Source organism: Narcine bancroftii, chromosome 3 (genome assembly GCF_036971445.1).
Source record: "Narcine bancroftii isolate sNarBan1 chromosome 3, sNarBan1.hap1, whole genome shotgun sequence".
Classification (NCBI taxonomy): Eukaryota; Metazoa; Chordata; class Chondrichthyes; order Torpediniformes; family Narcinidae; genus Narcine; species Narcine bancroftii.
In genome coordinates, this window is record NC_091471.1 from 119,491,457 (window position 1) to 119,505,279 (window position 13,823).

At 37.3% G+C, this 13,823-nt stretch overlaps 1 protein-coding gene across 3 annotated transcripts in view; it reads right to left on the reverse strand.

Annotated features, from left to right (window-relative positions):
• Window positions 1-13,823, reverse strand: part of pcdh7b (protocadherin 7b) — a 421,552-nt gene that overhangs the window by 186,970 nt on the left and 220,759 nt on the right. The window contains exon 3 of one of the 3 annotated variants that reach the window (XM_069925000.1): window positions 3,101-3,183. The exons of the other annotated variants lie outside the window; for them this stretch is intronic. Within the exon in view, the coding sequence (XP_069781101.1) occupies window positions 3,167-3,183 (17 nt within the window). The 3' untranslated portion in view covers window positions 3,101-3,166. Of the gene's footprint in view, window positions 1-3,100; window positions 3,184-13,823 lie in introns of those variants that run through there. 3 annotated transcript variants of the gene reach the window in all.

Here is a 13,823-nt window from a genome sequence, read left to right on the forward strand (position 1 = left end):
GAGATCCCGATCATACTGAAGTGAGAGATAAGGCTCTCTCTGATGATGAAGTTAAGTAAGTGCTAGTTAGCTTTTATTTCATGGAACACTTGGTTCATGAGAATATGCAGTTGATTTTTTTGGATTATGTTTCAACGTTTAAGATTGTTTGCAGAAAATCTGTACACTAGCTCGAGAATTTGAAAACGGCTTAAAGCAAAATGAAGGTATGGTATGATAGAAAGCCTAGGGTGAGAATTTTTAAAGTGGGAATAAAGTGTTAATCCTTTTTCCCAACAAACTCCATTGTCATAGGCTAATTTTTTAGGCACATATGAGATAAAGTCAAAGGAGAATAAAGTCAGCACCATAATTAGAACACCTGATTGGAGACATAAAATGCAGAGTTGCCATGTCAACATGTTAAAACCTTATTTTGAAAAAAAAACTTTTAGCAAGGAACAGCCTTCACCAGCAGTATCGGTTGTTTATAGAACTAAGGAGTCTAGGGACCATGAGATGTACAAGCTGACTTTTGCAAAGGTCACTTCAAACAAAACATTGTTCCAGTTTGTCTGTCTAATTCAATTTTTTTTGCAGAATTTGGATGCTAAATTGGCTCATCTTTTGCCCCAGGAAAAAGAGAAAAAGCAACAGTTACTTTTAAAATTTATAAACTTGTTTCTAGACGTGCCTATTAGAACCCCGATCACGTGTCACAATTTTGATGTTGGAGATGCAAAATCCATCAAACAACATCCATATCAAATGAATGTGCAGATTGGTTGTTAAAGAGATTGAATATATGTGAAAGAATGATATTAATAGACATTCTACCTCAGATTGGAGTTTATATTTTCTCATGCTGCCAAAACCAGATGGGACAGTTAGATTTTGCACTGATTATAGAAAAGTTAATGCGGTAACAAAGTCCTATTACCCCGAGGGTGGATGGTTGTGTGCACAAGGTTGGAAAGGCTTGGCTTCTTATGAAGGTGGAGTTATTAAAAATTTACTGGTGTGTTCCCTTAACAGACAGAGGTAGGGACATTTCTGCATTTGTGACCTCGTTAGGGTTATATGAATAAATGTTTTACCATTTGTAATGAAAAATGCTCCAGGGACATTCCAAAGCATGATTAATTCAAGGTGATTCAAGCTTTATAGATGATTTGGTTTCGGGGAATGACACCTGGGAAGCACATATCTCTGAGTTAGAGAAATTGTTTGACAAACTTTCAAAAGCAAAATTACTATTAATTTAACTCAGTGGTTCTCAACCTTTTTCTTTCCACTCACATACCACTTTAAGTATTCCCTATGCCATAGGTGCTCTGTGATTAGTAAGGGATTGCTTAAGATGGTATGTGGGTGGAAACTGATTTAAATCGCACCTAATTGACTCGTTATGTGCACAGTTTCTAAGCTCCAAAGGAAATGGGCCAATGACAATTTTTCTCAAGAAAAATATTTCAGTATCAATAGGGTCTAGAGCAGGGATTCTCAACCTTCCCTCCCACTCACATCCCACCGTAAGCAATCTCTTCCTAATCACAGAGCGCCAATTGCATAAGGATTACTTAAAGTGGTATGTGAGTAGAAAGAAAATGGTTGAGAACCACTGATTTAGCTGAAAGTGATTTTTTAAAACCATATTACTGTGACTTAACATGGTTGTGTGTTGGTCAAGGCAAGTTGGTACCTGTTCAGGTGAAATTTCAGACAATTTCTGTTTTTTCCCATTCCTAAGGGTAAGAATGCTGTTAGGAGGCTTTTGGGAATGGTTGGGTATTACTGAAAGTTCTGTAAAATGTTGCATTCTTTTGATTAAACTTCTGAAAAAGGGTGAAAAGTTTGTTTGGACAGAACTTTGTCAGGAAGCATTTGATGAACTGAAAGCCATTTTATGTCACCGGTTTTTCATCTGACTTTGATAAGCCTTTTTCTCTTTAGCAGTAGATGCTGGTGATGAAGCTGTGGAAGTGGTGTTCTTAGAAAAGAATGGTTTGGATGATATTGACCATCCAGTGGCTTAACCTAACCAAGAAATTTTATGAACATCAAAAGAATGATTCTACTACAGAGAAAGAATTATTGTCACTTCCTTTTTAATGCTTACATTTGCACATTCAGGGACCACTTGTTTTGTACACTGACCCATAATCCCTTTATATACTTGAGTAAAATGAAAAACAAAAATAGATCATTGTTAGATTTGATTGTAATTTGAAAGGAATATGATTTAATGGTAACTCAAATTAAAGACATGGTAATATAATTGCTGATTGCCTTTCAAGATGTTAAGTTTGCAGTGTTTCACAGCCAAATTGAAACTTAATATTAGTATTTGTTGATGAAAAATGTAATATTTGTATTATACCACGTAACAATATTGAAAGTATAATTTCAAACATTGTAAGTTGCCATTAAAACTTCGCTCTTTCAGCTCAAAACTTTCTTTGTTGGCGAGGGTAGTATGAGCTCTCATTTCATTTAGTGTGAATATCACTTTAAGGGGTGGTGCAGGCTGCAACTGTTCACAGCTGCGGAGAGACTGGTTGGCAAAATCTAGGACAGACTGTACCCAAAGTTGATACTCTGGAGGAAGAAAAATAACATTTGTTGCTTTATCCAGGAACACAGGTGGTGAGAGAGTCGTGTGAGTGGAACACTGAAAGGAAACAACATTCATTATTGACCACCAGCCATCTGATGGATCATTGAGGTGGAGTGAGTCTGTGTGAAATGGACAATTTGGCTCATTTCCCCCTGTCAGGGGAATTATTGAACCACACCGTGACCAAAGGAAAGGTCATTTTATTGACCTGCTTCTGAGTAAAGGAAGCAGGAGAATAGCTGTATCAAATTGTGACCATTGGACCTGGGATTTGGAAGTATTGTGAAAAATCACTTGTTTTGTTTTTGCTATGAAAGGAAAAGGGGAATTGTGACAACTGTTAGTATGAAAAGATATTTTCTATGGAAGAAACTCAACAAGAATTCATAAGTTTTCAGCAATCGGTCACTCAGTCTCTCCCACCTCCTTCACAATTACTTCTATGCATCAGTTTAAAAGTTTGTGCTTTGACACAGTTAGAAACATTAATTCATTATTTACCTTGTTCAGTAAATGAAGCACAACAGGAATCTCTATGAAGGAGTTCCATGTGGTTTTCTGAACAGAGGCTCAACGACTGCAAATAGCTGAGGTCATGGGTAGGGATGGGCAGTGAAGAGATGACTCAGCAGAACATATTATAAAGCTGATTAATAATATCAACATCAGCAACAAGCATCTCTAGCTGCACAAGGGCAAATGAGCCGCAAGTACTAAAGAAATACATAATACCAATATTGCATCACTGTAAAATGCATTTTATTATGATAATATTAAAATAGTTAAGCTTTAAGAAGTAAAATGAATGAATATGTACAGGGAAATGATACACAAGACATATGTTGCAAAATTTTCATTAACAATTGAAATCTGGGCCAGATCATGTTTGACCTGCACTGTGCCCTCATTAAACTCCTGCAACCATACCGACCAGGAGCCATCGTACAAGTCAAACCAAGCTAGAGACCTCGCTGCCACAAGCAGTGGAGCAGTCAGTAAGTAGGGGCCAAGCTCCAGGTAACAGGATCTCCGACCAGACAGCCCTCATATCGTTTTGACAGTTGTTTTCTTGTCTACCTAATAATCAATGTTGTTTAAAAGCATTAACCATATAACCACTTACAGCACAGAACAGGCCAGTTCGGCCCTACTAGTCCATGCCGTAACAAATCCCCACCCTCCTAGTCCCACTGACCAGCACCCAGTCCATACCCCTCCAGTCCTCTCCTATCCATGTAACTATCCAGTCTTTCCTTAAATGTAACCAATGATCCCGCCTCGACCACATCTGTCGGAAGCTTATTCCACATCCCTACCACCCTTTGTGTAAAGAAATTTCCCCTCATGTTCCCCTTATAATTTTCTCCCTTCAATCTTAAACCATGCCCTCTAGTTTGAATCTCCCCCACTCTTAATTGAAAAAGCCTATCCACGTTTACTCTGTCTGTCCCTTTTAAAATCTTAAACACCTCTATCAAGTCCCCTCTCAATCTTCTACGCTCCAGAGAAAAAAGGCCCCAGTCTGCACAACCTTTCCCTGTAACTCAAACCTTGAAATCCTGTCAACATTCTCGTGAACTTTCTCTGCACTCTCTCTATTTTGTTTATATCTTTCCTATAATTTGCTGACCAAAACTGTACACAGTACTCCAAATTTGGCCTCACCAATGCCCTGTAGAATTTCATCATAACCTCCCTACTCTTGAATTTAATACTCTGATTTATGAAGTCCAACATTCCAAATGCCTTCTTCACCACATCATCTTCCTGAGGATCAGCCTTGAGGGTACTATTTACCACAACTCCTAAATCCCTTTGTTGCTCTGCACATCTCAATAGTCTACCATTTAATGCATATGACCTATTTAGATTTGCCTTTTCAAAATGTAACACCTTACACTTATCTGTATTAAATTCCATCAGCCATTTCTCAGCCCACAGCTCCAGCCTTCCTAAATCTCCTTTTAATCTACGGTAATCTTCCTCACTGTCCATAACACCACCAATCTTTGTATCATCTGCAAACTTGCTTATCCAATTCTCCACCCCTACTTCCAGATCGTTAATATATATAACAAACAATAGTGGACCGAGGACCGATCCCTGAGGAACTCCACTAGTCACCAGCCTCCAATTGGACAAACAATTTTCTACCACTACTCTCTGACACCTCCCATTCAACCATTGCTGAATCCATTTCACTACCTCCTCAGTTATACCTAATGCCTCCACCTTTTTTCTTAACCTCCTGTGGGGAACTTTGTCAAAAGCTTTACTAAAGTCTAAATAGACAATATCTACACCTTTCCCTTCATCAACCCTTTTTGTAACCCCCTCGAAAAACTCAATCAGGTTTGTCAAGCATGATCTACCCCTGACAAAACCATGCTGATTACACCCTATAAAACCCTGTACCTCCAAATATTTGAATACCATCCCTCAGAAAACTTTCCATCAACTTGCCCACCACAGACGTCAGACTCACGGGCCTATAATTCCCAGGTTTACATTTAGACCCTTTCTTAAACAGCGGAACCACATGCGCCACCCTCCAATCCTTTGGCACTACCCCCGTGGCCAGTGACATGCTAAATATCTCTGTTAATGGCCCCACTATCTGTCTACTAGCCTCCCTGAGTGTCCTTGGGAATATTTTGTCCGGTCCTGGAGATTTATCCACCTTTATCTTTTTCAACACAGCCATCAGTACCTCCTCGGTTATCCTTATATGCTTCATTACCTCCCCACTATTTTTCTTTACCTCAACTGGTTCAATATTTTTTTCCCTAGTGAATTCCGAGGCAATATTGAAAAATAATTCATTCATTTTAATGCATGTAACTATGATAAACGAATAAAAGCATTAATACATGTTAAAATAACGAAAGACTGACTCTCACTAACATTTCTATCCATAATGTTGGCCCCATTCAAATAGTTCATTAAGCTAAAAGACCAGATACAAAATGTGACCAGCCCTATACGTCATGACATACCCCAAATCGGCAAGGATTGGATTTTGAGCTTAATTTAAGGTCTCAAAAGTATCTCTGGCATAAGTCAACCCTCCCCCCCCCACCCCCCCACCTTTTATGAGAGATTTATAACTTGACTTCTGCACCAAAATATACAGTATTTTTTGCAGGAATCAAGAACACCAAAAATGGATGTTTCATCCGCTGATAATTCATTTTATTTACTACCTTTAAGGTGGGCACCATTGGCTTCCATTTATATGACTGATGCCTCCTTTATCATTTCCTGCATTGACCATGTAATGCATGATTTGATTTGTGCTGATGAGGAAGGAGCATAAAAATCATAGAACCATATAGTTCTAAGATTTTTCTTTAAATAGAGAAGCACGTCAACCAGATCCTTATTTAGAAATCCTAACATAAAATTATATTAATTTATTTTGCACCAAAATTAACCTCGGGTAAAAGGCTCAGAAGCAGGTACAGGTTTCTCTGGATGGTAATCCATGAAATAAAGTTGAATTTGATTAAAAAAAAATTGAGACTCCTGGGGAAGATCATAATACACAATTGAACTGAGGAGGAAAAAAGGATTGTTTTTCAATATTGTATATTGTCTCCCCATCACAACTATTTCAATGGGTATTAAAGAAAAAATGTCCATGAAAGAAAATGGCTCAGCCTGCTCAGATGGAATAAGCATTTTCATGTTTATGTTTCATTCAACAAAAAAAAAAATCATTTTGTGAGTTTTCTTTAACTATGTGAGATTGACAGTTTTCTTGAAGTTCAGGAGACATTTAAATTTCCCTTGATGTAGCATTGTTATATTAAAAAAAATCACTTGAGTCGCTGCATTGTGAGTTTTCTCTCTGAAACAATCTGATAGAGAGGAGTGACTATACCTTATTAAACAAGAGCTCATTTTCATGCACTTTGACCTTGAACTTTCTGAGAGCATTCAGTTTCCCTTCTGACATATTGCAGGTAACCAGAGGGATGCTGAAATGCCTCCTGGTGTTTTAGCTGTAAACACATTACCCAATGCTGCACAAAGATATTTTTAGTCTATTAATGTTTGATAGATACTAGTAAGTGGAAATCATTTGCTTTTTAGTCTTTTAATTCCTTTTGAAACGTTCACCATTGGAGCAAAATATCTTTTATCTAAATTATGAAAGTAATTCACATTCTGTTAGATCACAGAACAGTTCCTATATCTTCACACTATTTGTGCAAATAACTTCAAAATCTTGGATTCCTGACATCTTGAGATTTTACATTTTGTATGCAAGGACTGGCTGCAAACATCTTCCAGAAATACCATCTTGAGCCATGGCTGCAGTCTCTGCCCAATCTTGTCATTTGGAGGAGCAAAGACAGGGCAGAAAAGTAATATATTTAACTATATTCTCTGTACAAATGTTTAACGACATGGGAGCAGACACTTAGCCAATCACTTCATTAGGTTAGCAAAAAACCTACTAAGGGTTTCTGCTCCAGTCACCATTGAGTTAAAGCAGACAAGGGTCTAAGAGATATATTGGTGAGCATTAGGCTTGCTATTCCTTGGTATCACAGTTTCAAGGCAAAGAACAGGGATCAGGCCAACAAGCCCTTATTAGCAGGCAGTTTCTTTTCATACCTAATGGTTGCTATCCATCACTAACAGAAAACTCTCTGTTTCTGAGGACCACACTCACAAAGTGTTATGGGCATGGCGTTTAAGGTTGAGCTTTGTCTTAGTTAAATTGCTTGGAAGGAACACGGTCTCCTTTCAATCAGTTCAATGGCCTTTTCTTTGAGTCATTTCTTCTTATGTTCTTACTTTTGACTTTTGATGCAACAAGAGGTCACACTGCTATTGATACAAATTAATTAGCATTTCTATTTTTGTAAAATGTCAATGCCCAAAAATATTTGAGTTTACAATGCCCATTTGTGTCTGCATGCCCTTATTTAAATTCAGTTAATTAAACCCATTCACTATATTTATAATGTTTGCCAACAAATTATCTTATAAACGATTAATAGATCAAGTTGACTTCTTTAAAATTTAAGTTAAAATACCTAATATACCTATTTAAAATAAATTAGTTGCAAATCAGGATTGTATTCCTTTTACAAAAGATGTACTTTATGCTTAGATTTTGTTGATTTGTTTTAAATTAAATATTCATGTCTTGGCTTGTTGCCATCATTTATTTGCTTCATACACCAAATAACTGTGTAAAAACAGTATCAGAATATTAATCTCAGCAGTTTTAGAATGTATGGTCAAGCCCATCATCATTAAATTGTATTATATCAACTAACAGTTCAGTTATGACAGTTCATACCATATCATACTGTTGTTTAGCTACCAGTGTTAGAGGTGCAAAGCGTGCATATGATTTTCCTGTCAAGGACTCACAAATAAGAAATGAATTTGTGTCAATACCTTTGCTTTAAAATCATGCAATAGAATGATATAATAACACATGTTAATGATTATTAACACGGACATACAGAAAAATCCACATTTCCAAACTTACTGCTCTCCTGTACCATGCAATGACCACATTTTTTTTAAAATGTGGCAAAGATAATTTATTTTCATTCCAGGTCTAAAATTAGCTAAACTGGTTGACGACGTGATTTTTGTCTTTGTCTCATTATTTAAATTGGTTCCAACAATGGAAGAAGACACTGTTTGATAATGTATTGTATTTTTTTTTAAAGTAAATGGAAAATAAATTATTCCATGTATAAAAACGTCTTGAAGCAGTTTTGTGGGGGAGTAATTTTCTTAACATGTTCCACATACTGAAGCATGAATCCTCTGACGTTTTGAATAATTATGGTTAAATTGGACTAGGTCCAAACTCTGTCTTAAGCATATTCTTTCTCAATACAAGTGGATGCATTTGTGTATTGACCACCAATAGACATCAAATGTACATTTTCATCTTCCAGGATCCCCATGCCAGTTTAATAATTGCACTCATGATAATTTCACTTCCCTTCTTATGTGGCTTTGATATTTTCTCATTTACGCTTTGTCTTATCAAAAGGCAACATTTCAAGTTGTTTTCACAACCTTCATCCTTCTTGCCAAAATGATTCTGACCACACTTAAATCTATCCGAACATCAGCATCCTATCTCTTTGGTTAAAAACACAAAAAATGCTTTAAGAACTCAGCAGAGTTCATGAGAGGCAAAGATATGTAACCAACATTTTGGGCCTGAGCCCCTACTCAAAGTATTGAGCTTCATCCCATTTCCTTTCTCACTTTCACCTCTTGTTCTGGAATTGTGAATAGCTAGACCATTGAATTCCCTGCCCTGGTCATCCTGCAGCTAGGTTTATGTGATAATGATTAGATTATACTTGTATTTTAGTATTTTTGCCATTAGCTTGTCTATCTTGCTTTGTGTATTTAGGGAAAGAGTCTTAAAGCTTTCACCTTTGCATTTTTAAAATTTACTTCAGGTTTAATTCTATCACGCACCTTTGTGTGTACTTTCCTTGCTCTACGGGCTTGCCTCAAGAATTATTCAAAAAGATGCTGAATGTTTTTTTTTCCCTGAGGTACAAAATGAGCATCATTCACACCCTCACAAAATCCCAAATTGCTCCATATTTACTGAAGCCAATTCATGTGTCGGAATACCATAAAACCTTGAACATAAATATTCTATTCAGCCCATCAAGTATGCTCCATCACTTAATCTTATGCTGACCCATTTCACCACTCTGCCCCACTGCCTGGCCTTCTTCCCATAACCTTTGATGCCCTGACTCACCAAGAACCTATCCATCTCTGCCTTAAATCTCTGCCCCAATGTCCTGGCCATCACAACCGTCTGTGGTAACAAATTCAATTGATTCACCACCATCTGGCTAAAGATATTTCTCCTCACTTCTGTTCTGTTGACTCGCTTTAATCCTGAAGCTGTGTCCTCTTGTCCCAGACTCTCACACAATAGGAAATGCAGCATGATAAACAAGGTTGATGATTTTGCAGTACAGTTACAGATTGGAGGATATGATCTTGTGGCGATTACAGAGCTAAAGGTGGGTGCAGACTGCCCAAGGATATATGATGTATTTGATTGATAGGTAGGAAGATAGATGGGATGGTGTGGGTCTGGTGGTAAACAACAACATAAAATCATTAAAAAGGATCAGAAGAGGTAGGATCCTTATGGGTTGAGTTAAGGAATGATAAAGATAAATAGCAGTTATATACATGTCTCCAAACAGCAACTGGGGATGTGGACTATAAAATACAACAGGAAATGAAAAAAAGGCATCTCAGAAGGACAACATTGCAATAATCATGGGGGATTTTAACATGAAAGTAGATTAGGATAGTCAAGTCAGTACAGGATCCCAGGAAAGGGAGTTTATGGAATTCCTGTTGGATACTTTTTTGGAGCAGCTGGTTGATGAGCCCACCAGGGGATTGACTGTTTTGGATTGGGTACTATCCAGAGGTATTAGAGAGCTTAAGGTAAAGGGACCCCAAGGAGGAAGTGATCACAATATGATTGAGCTCACTATGAAATTTTAAAAGGCAAAAACCCGATTTGTCGATATTTCAGTGGAGTAAAGAAAATTACAGTCACATGGGAAGTCAGCAGATCAGCAATGTCTGGAGTGAAAAAATGATGAATGTGCAGGACAGGTACAAACCAAAAGGAAAAAAAGCTGTGAATGGAAAAATTAAACCATTATGGCTGATGAGGAGACTAAAAAGCCAAGAAAATGCCACAGATAGGGCAGGCAAGGAATCAAAAATTAATGGGAAGACAGGATTGGGAAACTTTTAAAAACTTAGAGAAAGCAACAAAGAAGGTGATTAGGAAGGAAAACTGAAATTATGAAAGGAAGTTAACAAATAATATTAATGAGGATTCTGAAAGCTTGCTTTAAGTGTATTAAAAGCACAAGAGGAAATGAATAGATATAGGACTATTAAAAATGACACTGAAGAGATTGTAATGAGAGACAAGGAGATGGCAGAGGAACTGAATGAATATTTTGGATAAGTCTTCCTATAGAAGACACAAGTAGTTTTTCAGACTCTCAAGGGTCTCTGGGAAGTGAAATGAGTGCTGTCAAGAGGGAAGGTACTTGGTAAGCTTAATTGTCTAAGGGTGGGAAGAATTTGGAATCAATTATCAAAGATGAGGTGATGGAGTACCACAAGATGCCTTAAAGGAAAACCATGACTGACAAACCTACTACAAATGTTTGAGGAGATAACAAACAGGAGAGATCAGGGGAGAAGCAGCGGATATTGTGTACTTGTACATTGAAAAGACCTTTGAGGAGGTGCAATATATGAGGTCACTTAACAAGATGAGAGCTAAGTGGAATTACTGGAAGGGTAGTAGCATGGGTAGAGCATTGATTAATAGGCAGGAAACAGAGAGTGGGAATAAAGGGATCTTATTTGGGCTGACTGCCTGTTACTAGTGGTGTTCTATAGGGGTAGTGTTGGAGCCGCTTCATTTTACGTTGTATATACTGGTAAGTGATTTGGATAATGAAATAGGTAGGTGTGTGGCTAAATTTGGAGATGACTCCAAAATAGGTGGCAGAGCTGGTGGTGCTGAAGACACGGAAAAGGTTCAACGAGACTTGGATAGATTAGAATGGACAAAGCAGTGGCAGATGAAATACAATGTTTGGAAATATAGAGTTGTACACTTTGGTTTAAGAAATAGAGGGACAGATTATTTAGATGGGGAGGACATTCAAAATCAGAGAAGCAAAGGGACTTGGGGGGTCTCGTGCCTAAAGGTTAAGCCTAGGTTGAGATGGCAATGAACAAAGCAAATGCAATATTGGCATTCATTTCTTGAGGAATACCATACAAGAGCAGGGATGTAATGTTGAAATATATAGGATGATGGTGAGACATTACTGTGTACAGTTTTGGGTGCCTTATTTGAGAAAGGATGTACTAGCATTGGAGAAGGGTCAGAGTAGATTTACTAGAATGATACCAGGAATGTGAAAGGGTGAGCATATGAGGACTGTTTTTGATGGAGACAGAGAGATAAGGGGCGGGGGGGGGGGGGGGTGGGGGGAACCTCATTGAGACATTTTGAATGTTGAAAGGCCTGGACAGAGTAGATGTGACTAACTTGTTTCCCATAGTAGGGGAGTCTCGGACAAGAGGCCACAATTTCAGGATAATAGGATGTCAATTTAAAACAAAAAAAGCAGAAAAATATTCTTTACACAGAGAGTCGTAAGTCTATGGAACTTGTTGCCAAATCCAGTAGTGGAAGCAAGGATTGGGTATTTGTTAAAGCAGAAATTGACAGTCTACTTCATTAGTTAGGACATCAAATGGCTTGTTACCCTGCGATATGTCTAAATTATAAAAAAAAAATTAGGAAGAACCCCAGTGGATTGAGAGGAATTAATTTCAATCTTGGTTGTTCGATTATCTGCAGATTTCAGTTTACATTTTCAGGTCTTGCATTGTAATCTGTGGTGAAACAACGATCGTGCAAGAAGGTTCAAGGATGGTTAACAACTTGGTGATGTGCCAATCACTAATTGTCATTTTCAACCCAAGAGGTTGATATTCAAGGTTGATAGTGAAGAGTTTGTTTGAATACAAATGGAATCCAGAGGAATGTGGAGAGGCTGATATGCAATATTTTAATAGAGTCTACATTAACCTGCTTGTTGACAGTATCATTACATCAAGTTGGCTTGTGTCATGTATCAATAGCCATCTTACATAACTTCATTTAAGTATAATTAATTTGGATAGTATGTTTACATTCTAAAATCTCAGGCAGATCAGAGGATGTAGATTTCATGAGCACATCTCCAATTACCCCTGAAATGAGGAGGAAATTAAGAGTCAACCATATTGGGTACATTTGGACCAAATGGGTTAAAGATAAAAAATATTATTTTGTTTGAATTTAACAACATATAACTGCACCCAATTCAAACAGAAAAACAGCCACAATCTTACTGTATGGAAGATGAGGCTTGAAATGCATTGAACCAATGCTGGTTCTTGAAACTCATGCTCTCATTATTACTGTTCTCAATCAAATTGTGCGACTCATCCCAGATTTCAGATTTTTTTTCTGGTTTTCTTGCAGAACTTTATTTTAACTTGGAACAAATCCATATATTTCTCAATTTTTGAGTCAGGTTAGAGATCTTAAAGATGAAATATATGTTTTATTCTCTTCTGTTTCTCCACCCAAAATATATTTTTTTTCTTACAATACTCCAATAGAATTCAGCAATACATCTACATAGAAGAGATGGGAAAATATAATGCCCTCCATAATGTTTGGGACAAATACACTTTTTTTCTTCATTTGTTCCTGTGCACCACAGTTTTAAATTTCTAATCAAACAATTCACATATGATTAAAGTGCACGTATGAGAATTTATTCACGGTAATTTGAATATATTTTGGTTATAATTATTATACATAGTTTTTATACATAGTTTCCCCATTTCAGGGCACCATAATGTTTGGAACATTAGGCTTCACAGGGTGTTTGTGAGCACTCGGGTATGATTAATTGCTTCATTTATGCAGGTACAAGAGAGCTAGGCTGTTTCGAAGCTTTTGATCACCTTTGGGAGTCTGCAGTTGCCATTTTGTCAAACACAAGTTGGGCCAATGAAAGTCAAAGAAGCCATTATGAAGCTGAAGAAGAAGAACAGATATCGCCCAAACCTGAAGATTACCAAAAATCAACTGTTTGGAATATCATTAAAAGAAAGAGTGCTCGAAAGCTCAGTAATCACAAAATGGGTGGTAGGCTAAGGAAGAACTCCACTGCTGATTACAGAAGAATTGTCATCATAGTGAAGAAGAAATTCCCCAAACAACTGTCCGACAGATCAGAAGCATTCTTGAGCAGTAAAACATGCAGTCTCCAAACACTGATTGAAGTAAAAACACAGGTCAAGCAGTGTACTTTCTGCAGCAAAGATGACCAAATTTTTGGACTTGAACCCTTGATTAATGTATCTTCAGGAGCTAGGTGTAGATGTGTCAATTATTACTGTCCAGAGAAACCATCTTGAAGAGAAATACAAAGGCTACACTGCCAGATGCAAACTACTAGTTAAACACAGGAACAGGATGGCCAGATTACAGTTCATCAAGAATTATTTAAAAGAGTCTGAAGGATTCAGGAAAAAGGTCTGTGGACAGATGAGAACAAGATTAATGGCAGTACCAAAATGAATTCTGATGTGTATA